Source organism: Tribolium madens, unplaced genomic scaffold (assembly GCF_015345945.1).
Source record: "Tribolium madens isolate multiple individuals breed KSU strain unplaced genomic scaffold, Tmad_KSU_1.1 Scaffold_91;HRSCAF=231;Tcas5.2_LG7, whole genome shotgun sequence".
NCBI lineage: Eukaryota > Metazoa > Arthropoda > Insecta > Coleoptera > Tenebrionidae > Tribolium > Tribolium madens.
Window position 1 is genome coordinate 10,421,222 of NW_025401063.1, and position 15,208 is coordinate 10,436,429.

A 15,208-nucleotide genomic window follows, 5' to 3' on the forward strand; every position below is an offset into this window, starting at 1 on the left:
TAAAGTAGATTTTACTTTATCTATGGTCAGAAATGTCAAAAAATCATACGCAAGTTAGGTTATATTTATTTATTATTAAAGGATAAATGTTTTTGTAATGCAAAGCTGGTACTTAGCACACTCAGGAGATGGCCATTGCCGAAGAAGCAATCGATTTATTTAAAACAACCTTCAGTATTAATACAAACACTTCCGACATTAAGTTTCTACGCTTTCAAGAAGAGCCCTATAACACTGTGGAGCAGAAACATGAATTCGGTGAAAAAATCTGTGTTGTGCATACTGTTAGCTTAAGCATATTTAATATCGAAGTCAATTTACGACTACTTTATTTCAAATATGTAAATAACTATGCTTAGGTAAGCTTTTTTATGATTTTGGAATTTCTAGGACGATCACGTAGAAGTGTTAAAATTGGAAATTAATATACCTAACAACACTTTTTCAAGTGAAATAGCATCGTGTAAGAATTTCCTCCAACGTAAAAGAAACATGAACTTGACATTTGAAGTTTTAATCAAATTTGCGAAGTTGTTTGAAATGAGAAGATTGATTTGTTGGACTGTGTTTAAAAAATACCCTTTGATAGAAGTGACTGAAAATGAAACGGGGATTGCTGTGAAATGTTTTACTGCTAATTTCAATAGAAATCTTTTAGATTTCAATTGGACTATTAATTGGATAGTGGAAGAATATGAAGTGAGTGATTTTATTGAGTTTTATTTAAACAATTCAGGTAAGTTTTAATGAAATAACGGAAAACAAAATACTTAATTTAACAGTTTTGAGCAAAAGTCGTAGAGGGAAAATCAAGGAGAAACTTGAAGTCATAGTCCAACCCAATATTGACTTTCACACAAAATTAAAGATGTGGAAATCTGTGATGCAGAATTTATACAGCAGCCCCAGCACCCCAACAATTGACATTTTGGAGATATCCTCTGATGAAGACAGCGTCATAGAAATAAATTAAGTTAAAATACGTTTTATTTAGTTAAATGTAAATATATATTTTCTGTTATTTAAGCTCAGAAATTCATTCGCCCTTCATTCCACGTTTCCGAGTTCGCCACTCTTTTCTTAGACTTCGGTGGCTGTACTAACCCGCAGCAACTCGGCCTCGTCGGCTTTTCATCCTCATTCTCGTTATGCACGGACGGATTCGACACTCTCCGTATTTCAAAATTATCTGCATTACTAATCTGAAATCTCCGATTTGCATTGTCATCCCCAATTTTCCTAAACTCCTCCATCCTATCCGTGATAGCAGCTACACTCGCATTCCGACTTTCCAAAGTCGTCGGCTCTATCTTCGGCATTTGGTCCAGTTTCGCTATGATATCCTGATGTTCCTGATCGAACAAATCCCTATTAAGCGAGTACCGCACCTTGAGCCCCTCGTGCGGCTTCCTTTGCGATGACGAGTCACTCAAACTGGGTCTTGGAAGAGGGAGTGTTCCCGGCGGCTGTGCGGCTCTTTCATCCAGGTCTGTTTCTCTCACTTCGGCCTCGCTGGTGATTGTGCCACTTTCGTGAGCCCCTATATAGGCCAACTCTGGCCTAGAACCGGGAGTTCGCGAAGTGGAGCCCCGCGTGGGCGTGAATGAATATTCGAAAATACGCAAATCTTTGTCCGCTCGGTCGGAACTGCGATTGGAACCGAATGACTGGCGTTCTGGTTCTCCAAGAGTTCGTGGGGGTTTTTCTGCCTCGTATTCATCGTCTGTTAGAAGTCTGTAATCCTCAGTGATACTTCCTTCATTTGGAGAACCTAGGGGAGAAACTATTTCTTCTGCTTGTTCAGGAATTTCAACTGGTTCAGGAATCTCTTCCTCTAAGAGATCCTTAGGAAGGGCTGGTTCGTCCTCTTCGTGGATTTGGTAGTCTTCACTCAAACGAAGGGCTTGTTCGCCCTGTTCGTGGATTTGGTAGTCTTCATTTTCGTCTACATCATAAGATGTCGTGCTTGTCGCCACATCCATTAACAGGAAGTGGTACTTACGGGCCGGGTCATCCGATGGGAGATTTTCGTAGCTGGATTCAAACAATTTTGTTGGATCATCTTCTACATTTCCAAAATGTACCAATTCCGGTGAATGTTTGTCTGCCAGTTTGTCTGGAGCATTTGTCACTCCATTCTCGCCTTTGGAGGGTTCTTTTGAATGTGTTTCTTCGGTTTGGGATGTGGTAGCACCTTTATTGCTTTTGCAACTTCTAGACGGACATTTCGGGGTTTTCCCCATGTTGCCCGTGGGAACGCTCTGTGATTCTGCCACTGGAAAGTTTTCTACTTCATCGGCTTCGGTAGTTTCAGATGTTTCTGAAATTTTCCACTCAATTTCTTTTGAAGCCTTCCTACTTTCTTCCGACTTTTTCAAAATCGGGTCCAAACCCACCGTTGGTGTCGCTACAACTTCGACATTATCTGCGTCCGGTAAAAATCCGAAACTTGCCCCTCCTTGTATTTTTTTAATTTGTACACTGACACTATCGGCAACATCCGGCAACGGTCCCTCGACACTATACTCGCTTCTCTGCAATAAGTTTACTCTCGAAAGACTTTGGTCGTCAGATACGTCTTCGTTTAACTCCGAATTGAGAAGCAAAGACGAGACGTTCTGGATTAACACTGGTATTGTCTTTTTTTCGAGCATAGTTCGAGGCATACAGACAGGGCCATCCACGAGGATATACTCCTCGTTTTCGGTGCCGTCAACTTGGATTTTAAGCGCGGTTTTTTGGAAGGAAACGCTGCAAAAGCAATGAGTTCCGGTTTCGACGTTGTAGAAAATTATTTGGGATTCGGTATTGTCGGGATCATCTTTGTTGATGATTTTGACCATACTATGGACACTTGTCCCATTTGTAGAACAGTAGCCACTGGCAGAGCGCTTAGGGGAGTTGACATGTTCGGTGGAGCGTTTAGGGGAGTTAACATATTCGGAGGGTTCTTGAACCGAGCAATGCTGAGGGTCTATACAAGAAGGTCCCAAGTCGTGTTTGCTCGTTTTAACATCTTCAACGACTTTTGGATCATCTACAAATACAAAAATAGTTTCGTTTCAACTTGAAATATAATTTACCCACCATTAACTTTTTCCTCTGATTTCACTATTGTGGGATTTTTCTCATCCTCCTCGATTTCATTGCTTACATCCCGCTCTGCAATTACGTCCTCGACATCTTCCTCGGGTTTTTCCTCATCCCCATTTTCTTCGTGACTTATTTCAGTAATATCCGATAACGATGTTTTCATATTTAAGTTACTTTCGTCCGATTTCTTTTCAACGTTTAAACAATCACATTCCGACGGTGTTTTTCCATCAAGCTTACCACATTCTGGATCACATTGGGATTCATCTTTTTCCGGTTCGTCGTCAGGGCTCCCACATTCCTGATCATATTTGGGTTCAGGTTCTTCTTCCAAACTCACTGCATCTACGATTGGTTCTGGTTTTTCTTCAGAAATCGGATGAAGCGGACATTTCTCATTGTTGCAATAACACGTCGTTTCGGATTGAGTCCCCATTTCGCAACACTTGCAAAGTGCGCTTTGCATTCCGTTTTCTTCCCCACATTCACACATTTGTTCTCTTTTCGGCAAGGGTAAATTCAATTCTTGCTTCAGTTTTTCGATTTGTGACCGCATTCTTTCCTAAGCCAACACATTGAGCCGTATGAATAAAGTTAAGTAAATGCTTCTACTTGTAATAGTAAAAGATAGACCTAATTTAGATTTTATGAGAAAGAAAGATACAAAACTATAGTTAAAGCTTTTGCTACATTAAATGCATTTTTTTAAATAGTAACATGACTTATTTCGCAACTAAACGTTTAAGTATTGAAAAATATAAACAAATCCATCAAAAAAAATTCTTTTGTTTTGAAGATTTGTTTTAAATAGAGTGTCTAAAATTGCTGTACTTCTTACATTTATGAGATTTTGCACCATTATATTTTAAGACAGATTTTCTATTTGCTATATTTATCTACTATTAGATAAATAACTTTTTGGGATTTAGAATGTTTGCAAAAAATAATAAATTCTAAAGCTGCAAAAAGCCATTCAACTGCAAAATACCTCATCCAGACGCCCTTTATTCGCTTGAATATGGCTCTCAAACAGCTTCTCCATTTCATTGTCCTTGTAAATATTATTTCTGAGTATGTCTTCGGTTATTTTCAGCAAAAAGTGGACATATTCGTGCTCCTCAGGCCCGCTACAACACTCACTAAAAGACCCTGTCATACCTCTTTAAAAAAAAATACGTACTTACTTTTGTTTGGACGTTTCGGGACTTTTTCGCTCATTACTGACTTTTCTTCTTTGTGGTGATTTATTCATTTTATTGCTTTTCACGGTTTTGGGTTTACTTACATCATTTCGTTTTTCGTTAAATCGAGGTTCTAATTTAGTGGCAGTCGGTTCCAAGCTCGGCGATCGCCTTGTCCGACAATTATTCGTGTTCCAATTCTGAATCTTGATTAGAAAAAAATTTGAGCTTATTAAGTATTATTATACCCAGTCGGTCCTTTTGCAGGGTGCGCTCGAAGCCCTCGTCGTGCAGCAGCTCGAGTGGGGACACGTACTAACGTAATTTCTAAAACAAGAATTAAAACTAATGAAGAGATTTTCGGTATGCTTAGGGTTACCTTTGGGGACATGTTGGAGATACCCTACATTTTGGTATTTTAACAGGTCGGCACTCATTGTAACCTTTGAAAGACCAACAATCAACGACTGGTTTGGTATTAAGGAGTTTTTTGTAATGGTTGCGCATGTGGTAGTATAGATCTAAATCTGCGAAGCCGATTGTCATTTTTTTGAGGAATTTTTGGTGCCTTGAGGAGTGAATATGGCGGGTTTGTTTGTATCGACTCGCGTTAAAGTAAACCGAAATATCGATCGTAAATTCTACCCAATCAAAACTTTTATTCGAAATATTACTAAAGAACCGTTTTTTGGAATAAAAAAACTAAATACTTACCCCACATACTTTTAACATATCTCCAAATTTTGCCGAAATTTTGACACAGGAAATTTTAACACGGCCAAAATGTCAAAAGTTAGTTTGACACAAACGCCAATCAATCAACACTTGCAATAATTAAACATGAGTTTTATTTATATACAATCTGGAATGATAAATAACAATACTTTATATACATGGACGTGAACAATAAACATAATTAAGTACGTAACGAAAATACTTTTTCTTAATTAGACAGAAATAAATATCACTCGAGTCCCCTTTCGTAATACTGCCTAAAGCATAACTTGCTCCCTTAGTCATTTTTTAGTCCGATTTTTAGGAGCTATAAAATCCAAATCTGGGATTGTTGAAATTTTGTTTTTCGGAGTGGTGTAATTCAACGTTTCAAAATGAGTCGGATTCATAATAATGTTCGTGGGGGCTGCTTTCTGATAGCCGTTAGCTTGAGGGAGCGGCTGACTTGAAACAAAATCGCTCCAATCATCATCATCATCATCTTGACTTGCCCCCGGGAAATTCGCCGCGAACTGATTACTAATAATAGACGGTTGAAATTGATTCATCGGGGGCCGAAACATTGGTTGAACACTTGTTTGAACAACGGATTTTGAAATATTCGACGATAATTTCGTTTGAACCAAACCGCTGGGAGTAATAACCGGAATCGGTTGTTTCGGAGCTTGAACACTATTCAAATTAAGAACCGATAAAGGCAAGTCCGGAGTCGCGGTCCGGTCGGGCATAACTGGCTTCAGAACCGAATTTGTAACGGAAACAAAATCGCTCCATTCGTCGTCGTCAAGCTGTTTCTCTTTACTCATTTCCCGTTTGTCGTCTTTCCGGGAGTAAGCCAATTCGATGTTTCTGATGTCTTCATCGGTTACTCCAGGCTCCGGCCAGTTTATTTGCGCCATTGGAGTCGAACTAGGTTTTAAAGGCTCGACCGGAACTGGTTTTAAGGGTTCTATTGGTACTGGTTTTAACGGTTCGAGGGGAAGAAGCGGTTTTAACGGCTCAGGTTGAACCGGTTTAAACAATTCCACCGAATTAGGTTGAACAGGAAGTGACGCATGAAATTCCGTAAATTCGTCTTCTTCATTCACTTCCGCTTCCTTTGCTACTGGCCCATTAGATTCGTTCGCAGAGATATGTTGACTATTTATTTTGTTTATTTTAAATTCGCTCAAGTTAGGCAAATTTTTATTTACTACCGGCAAAACCATTTGAAAATCGTCAAATTCATCGTCGGGTTCGATCATAATTGGCTCTTTTCGCGGTAAATCAGGTGTAAGAATCGTCGGTTCTAGCCAACCAGGTTTGCTTAAATCGGTTTGTTCGTTTGAAATGTGTGTCTCACGAAGTGGTATTAACTTGGGTGAATGGAATGGCGAAAAGTCGTTTTTTTCGTTATCTTTGGATACTTGAAGTTCTGGTTCGAACAAATCCGGTTTGGACAACTCCGGAGGCAAGAAATCGGAATTTTGTGACTGAGATGATTCTTCAGGTACGTTGGCTGGCAGTTCGGTCGACGTCGCTGCAAAAATTATACGAAAAAAAAATTACAAAATTGTTACATTATTTGCATGAGTGACACTATTTTTTTTTCTGCTACTTGTACTCACATTGCAACCATAAATCCCACTCGTCGAGGAGATCGTTAAAGGATGTGGGGGATTGATTGATGGGATTAGTGGAGGGAATGTCTAAGGACGCTACCAACTGTTCTAAATCTAACAGCATAGTTTGTGAATCTTTAATATGTCATGAGATTTTGTTTAGGATTCGTGGAAATGTACATTAAGGAATCCATTGAGCGAGCGTGAAAAGAATTTTCAAAGTATATTAGCGCTCAAGACTTGCATACTTAATTTTTCTATCGAATTGAACAAAATACTTACAATCAAGAGGATTTATCAATCCAGAACCGTTCCAATCGAACTGAACCGTTGGAATATCACTAATTTCCTTTTGACTAGAATTACTGGACGGACTTGAAAAGTTTTGAACCGGCGCCGGAGTGAGAATTTCGGTTTTAACTGGCTCTAACGGTGTCAAACCGGCGAATCTTGGCATCGAACCGCCCCAAGCGGGGCCATATAACTAAAATTAATTCAATTAAATTAAATTTAATCATTTCAAAGGGCCTCACAATATTTCTCGTATCGATATTTAACGATTTAAGGAACATTTTCTGACTGTTTGACTTCGACCATTGATAAATCAAAGCGTTAGTCTCGGTAACGTCCTTCAATTCGTCAAAAATACGATTTTCTGTTGTGTAATCAGCGGTCATGTAATCATCACTTTCTTGTTCGACATTGGGGAAAATTTCTTTCAAAATTGCTTCGCATTTTTCAAATGCATTTTTCACGTCTATCTCGAGAAAAGCCGGTTTTTCGCAATTGTGTGAAAAATCACCAAATTCCGACGATTCAAAATCGCCGAAATCTTCATCGTTTCCTGTACCCTGTTGTGGAGGTTCAACAAAATCGTCGAAATCGTCATCTAGTGCTTCTTTGTCGTTACTAAAATGGTTTTCAAAATCTCCGAAATCGTCTTCAGTTGATTTCTGTTCAGTTTCTGATATTTTGAGACTAACTGAAGATTCACTCAGATCGTTTTCACCCTTGTCATTAATTTCTTCAGAAAAATTGTCATCAGATTTAATCTCATTACTTTCAGATGTATCATTTGTGTTTTCACTAAAAGCCTCAAATAGATTTTCCTCATTGCTGTGATTATTTACTTCATTTTCTACTTGAGTTTCATTTGGTAGAGCGCTCTGTGGGTTGGTGAAATCATTCTCCTCAATATTTTGGTCACTAAAATCGACCTCAAAACCATTCACTTCATCAAATTGTTCACTAGAATTGACTTTGATCTCTGCATGTGCATCTTCTTCACTTAAACTTTTTCTCCTATCTTGAAAATCTTTATTTACTTCTTCACGCACTACAGATTCATCTAAGTTTTCGGCTGGCATTTCATGTGTGTCTTTTTGGCTCTTGTTACTATTTATATCTAAATTGACTTTGGAAAGGTCGGTTTTCAGTTCTGATGATTTTTGTGGTGAAGGTGGTAAAGAAAAGTCTACAATTTTTTGTTACTTTTGATAATACAAAGGACCAAAAACCTTACCATCACAGTCAAACGAATCAGCAGCGGCCCGAAAATCCCCAAATTCGTCGTCGTCATCCTCATCAAGTGGTCCTACAATTGGAGGTGGTGAACTGCTCAAAAGTGGCGGAATCAAATTCGACATCTGCGAAGATGTAATTATTGCTAAATCTAATTACAACTGCGACCTTGAATATTACAATAAACATGATGCAAAATAATTAACTACCTGAATAAAAAATGAAGTAAAATATGTCACCTGTGTCGAATAATAAATCAACCAAAATTTAATTTTTCGCACACTTTTAAATTAACAACGACTTTTAACTAAGCACTGTACAATTTGCAATAAACCAACAACGTCCTGGCTGTTAGTTGTTCACTTTAAGAGGGAAATTTATTTTTTAACACAAATGACAACCAACCATTTTGACGTTACTAATTACATGTCATTGTCAAATTAGGGGATTTTTGGTTTTAACTTTTACATTGAGAAGGTTGGTACTGCATTTTGAAATTTTTTATTATAATCCTAGGCTTTAATAAAAAATAACATTTAAAAATTAATAGTTACAAATAGGCAATATTAAAATGAGTAATTAACTTTAAAAACTTTAACTAATAATAATAACATTGTATCTTTAGTTGGAAATTGAAGACTTTAAATTCCGCGCCAATTTTGTGACCCAAAAACTGTAAGGTTAGTTTTTTTTACGACACAACAAATTTGTAATTTTTTACGATTATTTTTTTGAGTAAAAGGCATTTATACAACTGAATTTCGCGATGTTTGTGGAAATTTTGCGGCTAGGAGAAGAAGAAGTTTTAAATAGATTTTCTTTAGGAGCACATATTTTAGGGCGCGGCCCTGTTTTACAGGTAATAATCTCAATATTGTCTCAAAACTTGGCTAAATTTATGAATTTTAGTGTAACGACAAGCGAGTATCACGAAATCACGCTACTTTGGAAGTTACACAAGATCACGTTAGACTAACTTCTGTATGATTATTTCATTGTATTTTAAATTTAATTCTTTAGAAAATAATTTTAGATCCATGTTAATCCTTGTTTTCTCAAAGCAGCAGAAAGCAAAACTTTAACAATTCTATCAAAAGATTCAAGCACCCAACTGAATAATGGCGATAGTTTTGCATTTCTTCCTGAAGATTATTGGTTTAAAATTCAAATTGTGCATGAAGATTTAAATGATAGCACTCATAATGATGCAAATAAAAGTGATGCGGTGGTGAAGAGACCACATGAAACTTGTGAAGAAGAAGTACCACCAGATAAAAAGATTAAAATTGAAGAAAATGCAGTTAATGAAGAAGTACAAATGGAAATAACGAATGAAATAGACGTAACTGATTCAGAAGTGAAAGTAAAACCCTCTGCTTCGAATAAAACTGAAGAAAATGAAGTTAATGAAGTACAAATGGAAATAACGAATGAAATAGATGTAACTGATTCAGAAGTGAAAGTAGAACCCTCTGCTTCGACCTCAATCCAAGATGAAGAAATTTCAAGTAACGTGCCCGAAGATGAAGAAAAGGAACAAACGTCCAAGGAAATTAAAAAAGAAGATCCAGAGGGTGAAAATCCCAGCACTTCAAGCCCCAGACTACGACGTGAGCGTTGCTGGTATGGAGCTCAATGTTACAGAAAAAACCCAGCTCACAGAGAAGAATTCACCCATCCAGGCGACTCCGACTTTGAGAGTGACCCAGAAGACAACAGACCAACATGCAGTTACGGCGCTTCATGTTACAGAAAAAATAAAGACCACAGAAGAAATTACAAACATCCATCACGACAACCCCCTGGGAAAAGTAAGAATGTTTGCTGTACTTTTTGTCCATATTGTAATAAAAAGCCAAAAGATGGTTATGAAGAGTAATAAATATTTTTGATTAATTGGTTTGTTTTATTTAAACAGAAAAAAGGTCCAGAAAGAAAGTTCAGCGTTTAAATGTGGCCGATAGTCAAGAAATGCGCGAGTTGGATTCCGATTCTGAGGAAGATCCTTTTGTTGTTAGTGATGATAGCGAAGAATATGAAGGAGAGTCAGATGATGATGAAACAGATTGGGAAGACTCACAAAATGCGGATGAGGATAGCGAAAATGTTAAAAGATTGGTCAAGGAAGCGAAAAAATTTGTAAATAAATAGTTTTGATAATAAATTATTGATATTGCAACATTATGTAGTGAGTTTTTCTTATTATTAAACATACAGTGTTAATAGTCTTATATTCATTTTAAAAAAGACCAAGTCATTGAATGCATGCACTCACGTGGCGCGTCTACATTTTGAGAGAAACAAAAACATATTTTTATTTATAAAAATAAAGTTATTATATTATTTATACAGGGTGTTTCACACAGCTTTCAAATTATGAGAATCAAAACTATAGTAAACTTGAGTGTCATCTGCATATAGATGAACTTTACAGTTTTTCAAGCACTTTGAAAGATTGCTGGTATATACAAAGTGTTTCACATAACTTTACGAGGCTTGTGCCTAATGTACGCACCCAAATATACAAAAGTCACAAAACATTGGATACAAAAAATACACTTCTATTTAATTTTTGGAAACCCATGACAGTAGTTGTCAAACTAATCACTGTTTCATTAATAGTCATAAACTGCAGTTTTTCAAAAACGATAGAGACGGCATGTATATGATTCATAGTTTATCTATCTTAATCAGTTTACTAACTAAAAACGTTGTAATTTTTTAAAGGGTGAACAAACTAGAGAATATTCAATTTTTCAAAATTTGTAATCGAGTTCGTATCGGAATATGTATTATTGATTGCATCTTACTGGCGCAGGCCTCGTAAAATTACGTGAAACACCCTGTATTATAAAAATAAAAATATTTAAATGAAGGTGACGGTCGACAATAAGACAAAAAAATATTTTTTTTTGTGATCACAATTAAAAATCTTTTTGATGTAAACTATTTCAATAAAACATTATCCCAAGTTTTAAGTAATTATATGTAAAAAGCTTCCCCATTTTGGAACAAAATTTTTAATTTACGCGCCCTTTGTAACAGTACCAAAATTTGTCGTTTATTCTAAAAATACAATTAGTCAAATGAACCGTCAAAAGCTTTATAATACAAGCAGAAGTAAAAACTACTTGACCACCTCTCTTATTGGCGTTTGATTTTTTAGACCGCAAAAATTTGACAGATATATTACATTATAAGGTTAGGTTACAAAGGGGGCTAAAAATGAAAAATTGCACCGTTTAATAACATGGCAAGCCCTGAACGCGGCGACATGGCACAATTTGGTGAAATTGACAAATCCCGGGACCGTTATCCTTGCTGCATAGTCTGGACTCCAATCCCGTTTCTAACTTGGCTTTTCCCTATCATAGGGCATATGGGAATAGCCCTTTCTTCGGGGGTTATCCGGGATTTTGCTGGGCCCTATTACGTCTCCGAAGATGACATGGCTTTCGGCCGCCCTACTAAATATTGGCAGCTAAAACCATCACTGGCACACGGAGGAATTTCCGGCTGGGACCGCGCTGTTACTGAAGCTTCAGAAATTTATAATGGACGCATGCATAATTTATGTTGCGACAATTGTCACTCTCATGTTGCCACTGCACTTAATTTGATGCAATATGATGACTCAAAAAGTTGGAATATGGTGAAATTGGCATTTTTTATGTTGCTATATTCAAAGTATGTTAGTTTTGCTGGATTTCTAAAGACATGGTTGCCGTTTTTAATTCTAATTACTTTAATTGTATGTGCGTGCGTTCTTACATAAATACAAAATATGGCTTAAATACTTAATTGTGTAAGAAAAATTTGTAAGGAAAGTGCTCCTGGTTGTTCCATGAAGAGTTTTACCATTTTACCATGAACTATGCTACAGACTGTTCTACAATTGTTTAGTTGCATTCCTGATAAGAACATTAAAAACTTTTTTATGTCCACAATTGAGCTAACTTTCTGCTGATCCTCATCTTCTAAATCTGGAGTCAATTCTAACTGTCCAACTACAATTATACAAATTATTGTTTTATAATATTGGGTCTTTTTAATTACTGGCAAAACTTTCAACACCTAAACCGGGAAAATGAGATGATAACGTAACTATATTCGTTTTTATTTCAAATGTAAGTCTTCCATCCTTTCTTGCTGATACAATTAAGCTATGACTCATACTCCTCATTCTTTCAACAATTGTTTTTATAGTTTTTAAATTAGGCATTTCAATTGAGACCTTTAAAAATTAAATTATTTTTGTATTTGTAACCTTCAAATAAAATACGTGAAAATCATTAAATCTTGGTTCTTCATAATCATTCCAATGCTTCCTTGAAATCACTTCAACCGGAATATCATGCACACATTGTCTACTTTGTATAGCCCCAGAGGCCTACAAGACATGTGAAACAAAATATGTACTTATCAAAAATGTATTATGTTTTACCATTTCCATTTCAAGTGTTAAACAAGGAGAATCTTTATTTGTTAATTTAATTTTTAGTGACTTCACGTTTTGCTTTAAAATTGATAAGGATCTTGCCAAAAGTGCTAAAAATTGCATGTACTTAAAACATAATAAATGTTGCAATGCAATACCTGTTGAAAACTCTAAATAAATCTCATTATATTCCTCCGTAACTCCACTCAAATTATATTCTTTAAAATAAAAACTGATAGGTAATTCGCACCAAGCTAATGGCCTCCTAGGGCCGTTATCTTCGTCTGATATTATAAAATACATTTTTCTTGCTGTTAATCGCATTACACATTCTTTCGAAAATCTTGAAAGACTTGTAGCAATATCTAAAAAGAACAGAGTTATAGGTAATTTAATTTAATAATGTTTTCTTATTACTCATAAAATCCTTCATTACTAAAGAATCAGTTATAACACCACGAAATTTCATAATGGACTATGGATTAATTTTCAATTCAATTTTTGTTTTGGAGCTATTTAATATAACCTCACTCTTTTAACTACCTTTACACATTTTTAAATGTGTAGCCAACCTTAAGAGAAATACCAAAATAACAACACCTTAAAATAAAAAGCGCCATTAAAAAAAAACAATCCATTGTAAATTTAACAAAAAAAATGTATTTGTTTTTCTAAAGAAAACATTAATTAACAGAATAAAAGTGTTGGATTTCTCATATTTCCTTATCACAAATTTTTGTTAAAATTGCTTGACACTCACTATCTCAATGATATCACTTTATCATTAAAGATTATTTCCACTGGAATAAATCTTATCATATAATTTTAATCAGATTTTCTCGATTTTACTTATAGTGTTATTTTTTGCATTTTTGTGTAATTTTTGAAGCAATCTAAACAATGTCAAAGTTATTTTCAGTTTATTTAGTCTGTTTATTATTATTTCTTCGTAAGTAACTTATTAAATAATATTTTACTTTGATTTTGTATACTTTTGCTTTTAGAATCAATAGCAAATTCTGAACAGAGCACATCTACTGTCCCTTCCACAAGCCCTCCTATACCGTCTACAGACTCCACCCAATCTACCACAGATGAAACCATTCCATCTACCATCTCTACTACCACCCAATCTACGACAGATGAAACCACTGCACCCACCACCCCTAGTACTTCAACTCCACTCACCACACCAACATCATCTACTTCAACTGAAACAACACCAACTACTGAAACGCCTGCTCCAACCACAATTCCTCCCCATAAAATCACCGAATCCTTCACATGGAGCTCCACAAAACTCGATCAAAATCCGATTGTTATAACAGTTCCTGATGGATATTTCATTTCGGTAACCGTTTCGGGAGTTAATATGGCCAATGGAAACTATCTACTTATTGAAGGAGGAAAATCGTATTCGGAACAAGCAACCAATGGTCGAGTTTTTGCTAATACAGTCGAAGGTCCTGTGAGTTATTTGTTCAAAACTTCGGCTGTTTATGCATATTGTGAAACAGCAAATAAAAATTCTGCCGAAGAGAAACCTTTGTATGATTTTGTGGCAGTGTTTGAAGTCGCTGGTGCGTTTTTTAAATTTTTTTAAAATTATTTTAAGAAACAATGTGATTCAAAAGGTGATGGACCTACAACAACTGTATCTACAACTTCAACGACTACAATTAGTGTTCCTACGACGGAAAAGGGGGCTTCCACTTATGTAACTGTGAATATTTCTGGAAAAGCCTTACAGGATTACAACCAAGAAACGACAATAAATGAATTTAAAGAATGTGTTGTAACAATGGCCACAAATTATTGCAAAGATCAAAATATTTATCTCACTCATAACATAACGTTAGGATTATTAACCCCGGTTTAAGTTTTTCCCTTACTTTAATTTCTTACAGCAACGCTTATGTGATGATATCTGAGATAACTCGTTGCCCTTACTCGTGGCCCCACAGCGAAACTTGTGTCCAAATCACTTTTAAATTACCTATTTTTTACAACGAATCTTCCAGCGTCCAAGATTATCAATTAAATACTCAACGTTTGGAAGATATGTGGCTACGTTGGGATCAATTAGACGAACAGTGTTTCAGCAATCATTCATTTTCAGTTTATGAGGAACCAGATATTCAGCAATCAATCGTTTGGTGGGCTATTGGTATAAGTGTTGTTTTACTTATTTTCATTGCCTTGTTGTGGTTTTTGAAAAGTTTCAGTGCGAAAGTTAAATCTGCGATTAGGAAAAGGTAAAAGATGGAATGTTTGATAGTCGATAATTTTTTATTGCAGGATGAGAAGACATAGCGATACAAAATCGATTATTTCACAACGAGAGAGTTACAGTTCGTTGACTCCGCATTATCTGCAAGACCATTTAGACACACCAAAGCTTTTTGAAGGATAATAAATCATTTTTAAACCGGTTTTGTATTTTTACGCAATAAGTGTACTGTTCTAGAAATATTTAAATAGAAACAATATACATATTATAACAATTGCTTTTTAATTTATGTCTATTTTAATACTAAATTCAAATCGTGATAAATTAAAAAGTTGTGTAATGTTGTGTATTAAAAAAGTAACATCGTTCTTTGCAAAATTTTTTTTGTATTTTGTGAGTGAAACCCAAA

General features: G+C 35.7%; 6 protein-coding genes across 9 annotated transcripts; 4 read left to right on the top strand and 2 right to left on the bottom strand.

Annotated features, from left to right (window-relative positions):
• LOC123011933 lies at positions 1–1,026 on the top strand. The gene is made up of 3 exons (XM_044409658.1): positions 1–341; positions 391–736; positions 783–1,026. The coding sequence occupies exons 1-3, from the start codon at positions 129–131 to the stop codon at positions 971–973; spliced, it is 750 nt and encodes a 249-aa protein (XP_044265593.1). The 5' UTR covers positions 1–128; the 3' UTR covers positions 974–1,026.
• On the bottom strand, positions 970–8,573 carry LOC123011934. Its single transcript, XM_044409659.1, has 10 exons — positions 8,341–8,573; positions 8,133–8,256; positions 7,144–8,084; positions 6,893–7,094; positions 4,654–4,717; positions 4,523–4,601; positions 4,278–4,474; positions 4,082–4,232; positions 3,088–3,655; positions 970–3,037 (listed from the first exon to the last, which is right to left on the bottom strand). Exons 2-10 carry the CDS (start codon positions 8,254–8,256, stop codon positions 1,029–1,031), a joined length of 4,335 nt encoding a protein of 1,444 aa, XP_044265594.1. The 5' UTR covers positions 8,341–8,573; the 3' UTR covers positions 970–1,028.
• Positions 8,574–8,648: 75 nt separating this feature from the next.
• Positions 8,649–10,315, top strand: LOC123011931 (aprataxin and PNK-like factor). Of its 4 annotated transcripts, none has more exons than XM_044409653.1 (5): positions 8,649–8,706; positions 8,757–8,990; positions 9,041–9,112; positions 9,165–9,942; positions 10,050–10,315. In XM_044409653.1, exons 2-5 carry the CDS (start codon positions 8,898–8,900, stop codon positions 10,280–10,282), a joined length of 1,176 nt encoding a protein of 391 aa, XP_044265588.1. In that variant the 5' UTR covers positions 8,649–8,706; positions 8,757–8,897; the 3' UTR covers positions 10,283–10,315. The 4 variants fall into 4 exon arrangements, with proteins under 4 accessions (XP_044265588.1, XP_044265589.1, XP_044265590.1 ...); XM_044409655.1 differs by having other exon boundaries at positions 8,651–8,811; positions 8,868–8,990; XM_044409656.1 differs by having other exon boundaries at positions 8,651–8,811; positions 8,874–8,990.
• A 977-nt stretch (positions 10,316–11,292) lies between these two features.
• LOC123011599 (transmembrane protein 222) lies at positions 11,293–12,422 on the top strand. The gene has a single exon (XM_044409117.1). The coding sequence runs from the start codon at positions 11,382–11,384 to the stop codon at positions 11,904–11,906; it is 525 nt and encodes a 174-aa protein (XP_044265052.1). The 5' UTR covers positions 11,293–11,381; the 3' UTR covers positions 11,907–12,422.
• On the bottom strand, positions 11,840–13,679 carry LOC123011598 (checkpoint protein HUS1). The gene is made up of 7 exons (XM_044409116.1): positions 13,562–13,679; positions 12,987–13,169; positions 12,728–12,934; positions 12,576–12,679; positions 12,414–12,521; positions 12,188–12,365; positions 11,840–12,138 (listed from the first exon to the last, which is right to left on the bottom strand). The coding sequence occupies exons 2-7, from the start codon at positions 13,036–13,038 to the stop codon at positions 11,921–11,923; spliced, it is 867 nt and encodes a 288-aa protein (XP_044265051.1). The 5' UTR covers positions 13,039–13,169; positions 13,562–13,679; the 3' UTR covers positions 11,840–11,920.
• LOC123011596 (cell wall protein DAN4-like) lies at positions 13,360–15,074 on the top strand. The gene is made up of 5 exons (XM_044409114.1): positions 13,360–13,518; positions 13,574–14,149; positions 14,204–14,423; positions 14,477–14,824; positions 14,868–15,074. Exons 1-5 carry the CDS (start codon positions 13,470–13,472, stop codon positions 14,980–14,982), a joined length of 1,308 nt encoding a protein of 435 aa, XP_044265049.1. The 5' UTR covers positions 13,360–13,469; the 3' UTR covers positions 14,983–15,074.
• Positions 15,075–15,208: the final 134 nt, after the last annotated feature.

What these genes read in the sequence shown, in the direction of transcription:
- LOC123011933 (XM_044409658.1), top strand. Translation starts at nt 129, where the DNA reads ATGGCCATTGCCGAAGAAGCAATCGATTTATTTAAAACAACCTTCAGT. An exon ending in GACTACTTTATTTCAAATAT is followed by an intron (nt 342 to 390) that starts GTAAATAACTAT and finishes TGGAATTTCTAG; the next exon opens with GACGATCACGTAGAAGTGTT. An exon ending in GTTTTATTTAAACAATTCAG is followed by an intron (nt 737 to 782) that starts GTAAGTTTTAAT and finishes TTAATTTAACAG; the next exon opens with TTTTGAGCAAAAGTCGTAGA.
- LOC123011934 (XM_044409659.1), bottom strand. Translation starts at nt 8,256, where the DNA reads ATGTCGAATTTGATTCCGCCACTTTTGAGCAGTTCACCACCTCCAATT. An exon ending in ATATCGATACGAGAAATATT is followed by an intron (nt 7,095 to 7,143) that starts GTGAGGCCCTTT and finishes AATTAATTTTAG; the next exon opens with TTATATGGCCCCGCTTGGGG. An exon ending in ATTGATAAATCCTCTTGATT is followed by an intron (nt 4,718 to 6,892) that starts GTAAGTATTTTG and finishes GGTCTTTCAAAG; the next exon opens with GTTACAATGAGTGCCGACCT.
- LOC123011598 (XM_044409116.1), bottom strand. Translation starts at nt 13,038, where the DNA reads ATGAAATTTCGTGGTGTTATAACTGATTCTTTAGTAATGAAGGATTTT. An exon ending in TAACACTTGAAATGGAAATG is followed by an intron (nt 12,522 to 12,575) that starts GTAAAACATAAT and finishes CATGTCTTGTAG; the next exon opens with GCCTCTGGGGCTATACAAAG. An exon ending in CAAGATTTAATGATTTTCAC is followed by an intron (nt 12,366 to 12,413) that starts GTATTTTATTTG and finishes TAATTTTTAAAG; the next exon opens with GTCTCAATTGAAATGCCTAA.
- LOC123011596 (XM_044409114.1), top strand. Translation starts at nt 13,470, where the DNA reads ATGTCAAAGTTATTTTCAGTTTATTTAGTCTGTTTATTATTATTTCTT. An exon ending in GGCAGTGTTTGAAGTCGCTG is followed by an intron (nt 14,150 to 14,203) that starts GTGCGTTTTTTA and finishes GTGATTCAAAAG; the next exon opens with GTGATGGACCTACAACAACT. An exon ending in AAATCTGCGATTAGGAAAAG is followed by an intron (nt 14,825 to 14,867) that starts GTAAAAGATGGA and finishes TTTTTATTGCAG; the next exon opens with GATGAGAAGACATAGCGATA.
- LOC123011931 (XM_044409654.1), top strand. Translation starts at nt 8,898, where the DNA reads ATGTTTGTGGAAATTTTGCGGCTAGGAGAAGAAGAAGTTTTAAATAGA. An exon ending in GGCGCGGCCCTGTTTTACAG is followed by an intron (nt 8,991 to 9,040) that starts GTAATAATCTCA and finishes TATGAATTTTAG; the next exon opens with TGTAACGACAAGCGAGTATC. An exon ending in ACGACAACCCCCTGGGAAAA is followed by an intron (nt 9,943 to 10,049) that starts GTAAGAATGTTT and finishes TTATTTAAACAG; the next exon opens with AAAAAAGGTCCAGAAAGAAA.
- LOC123011599 (XM_044409117.1), top strand. Translation starts at nt 11,382, where the DNA reads ATGGCAAGCCCTGAACGCGGCGACATGGCACAATTTGGTGAAATTGAC.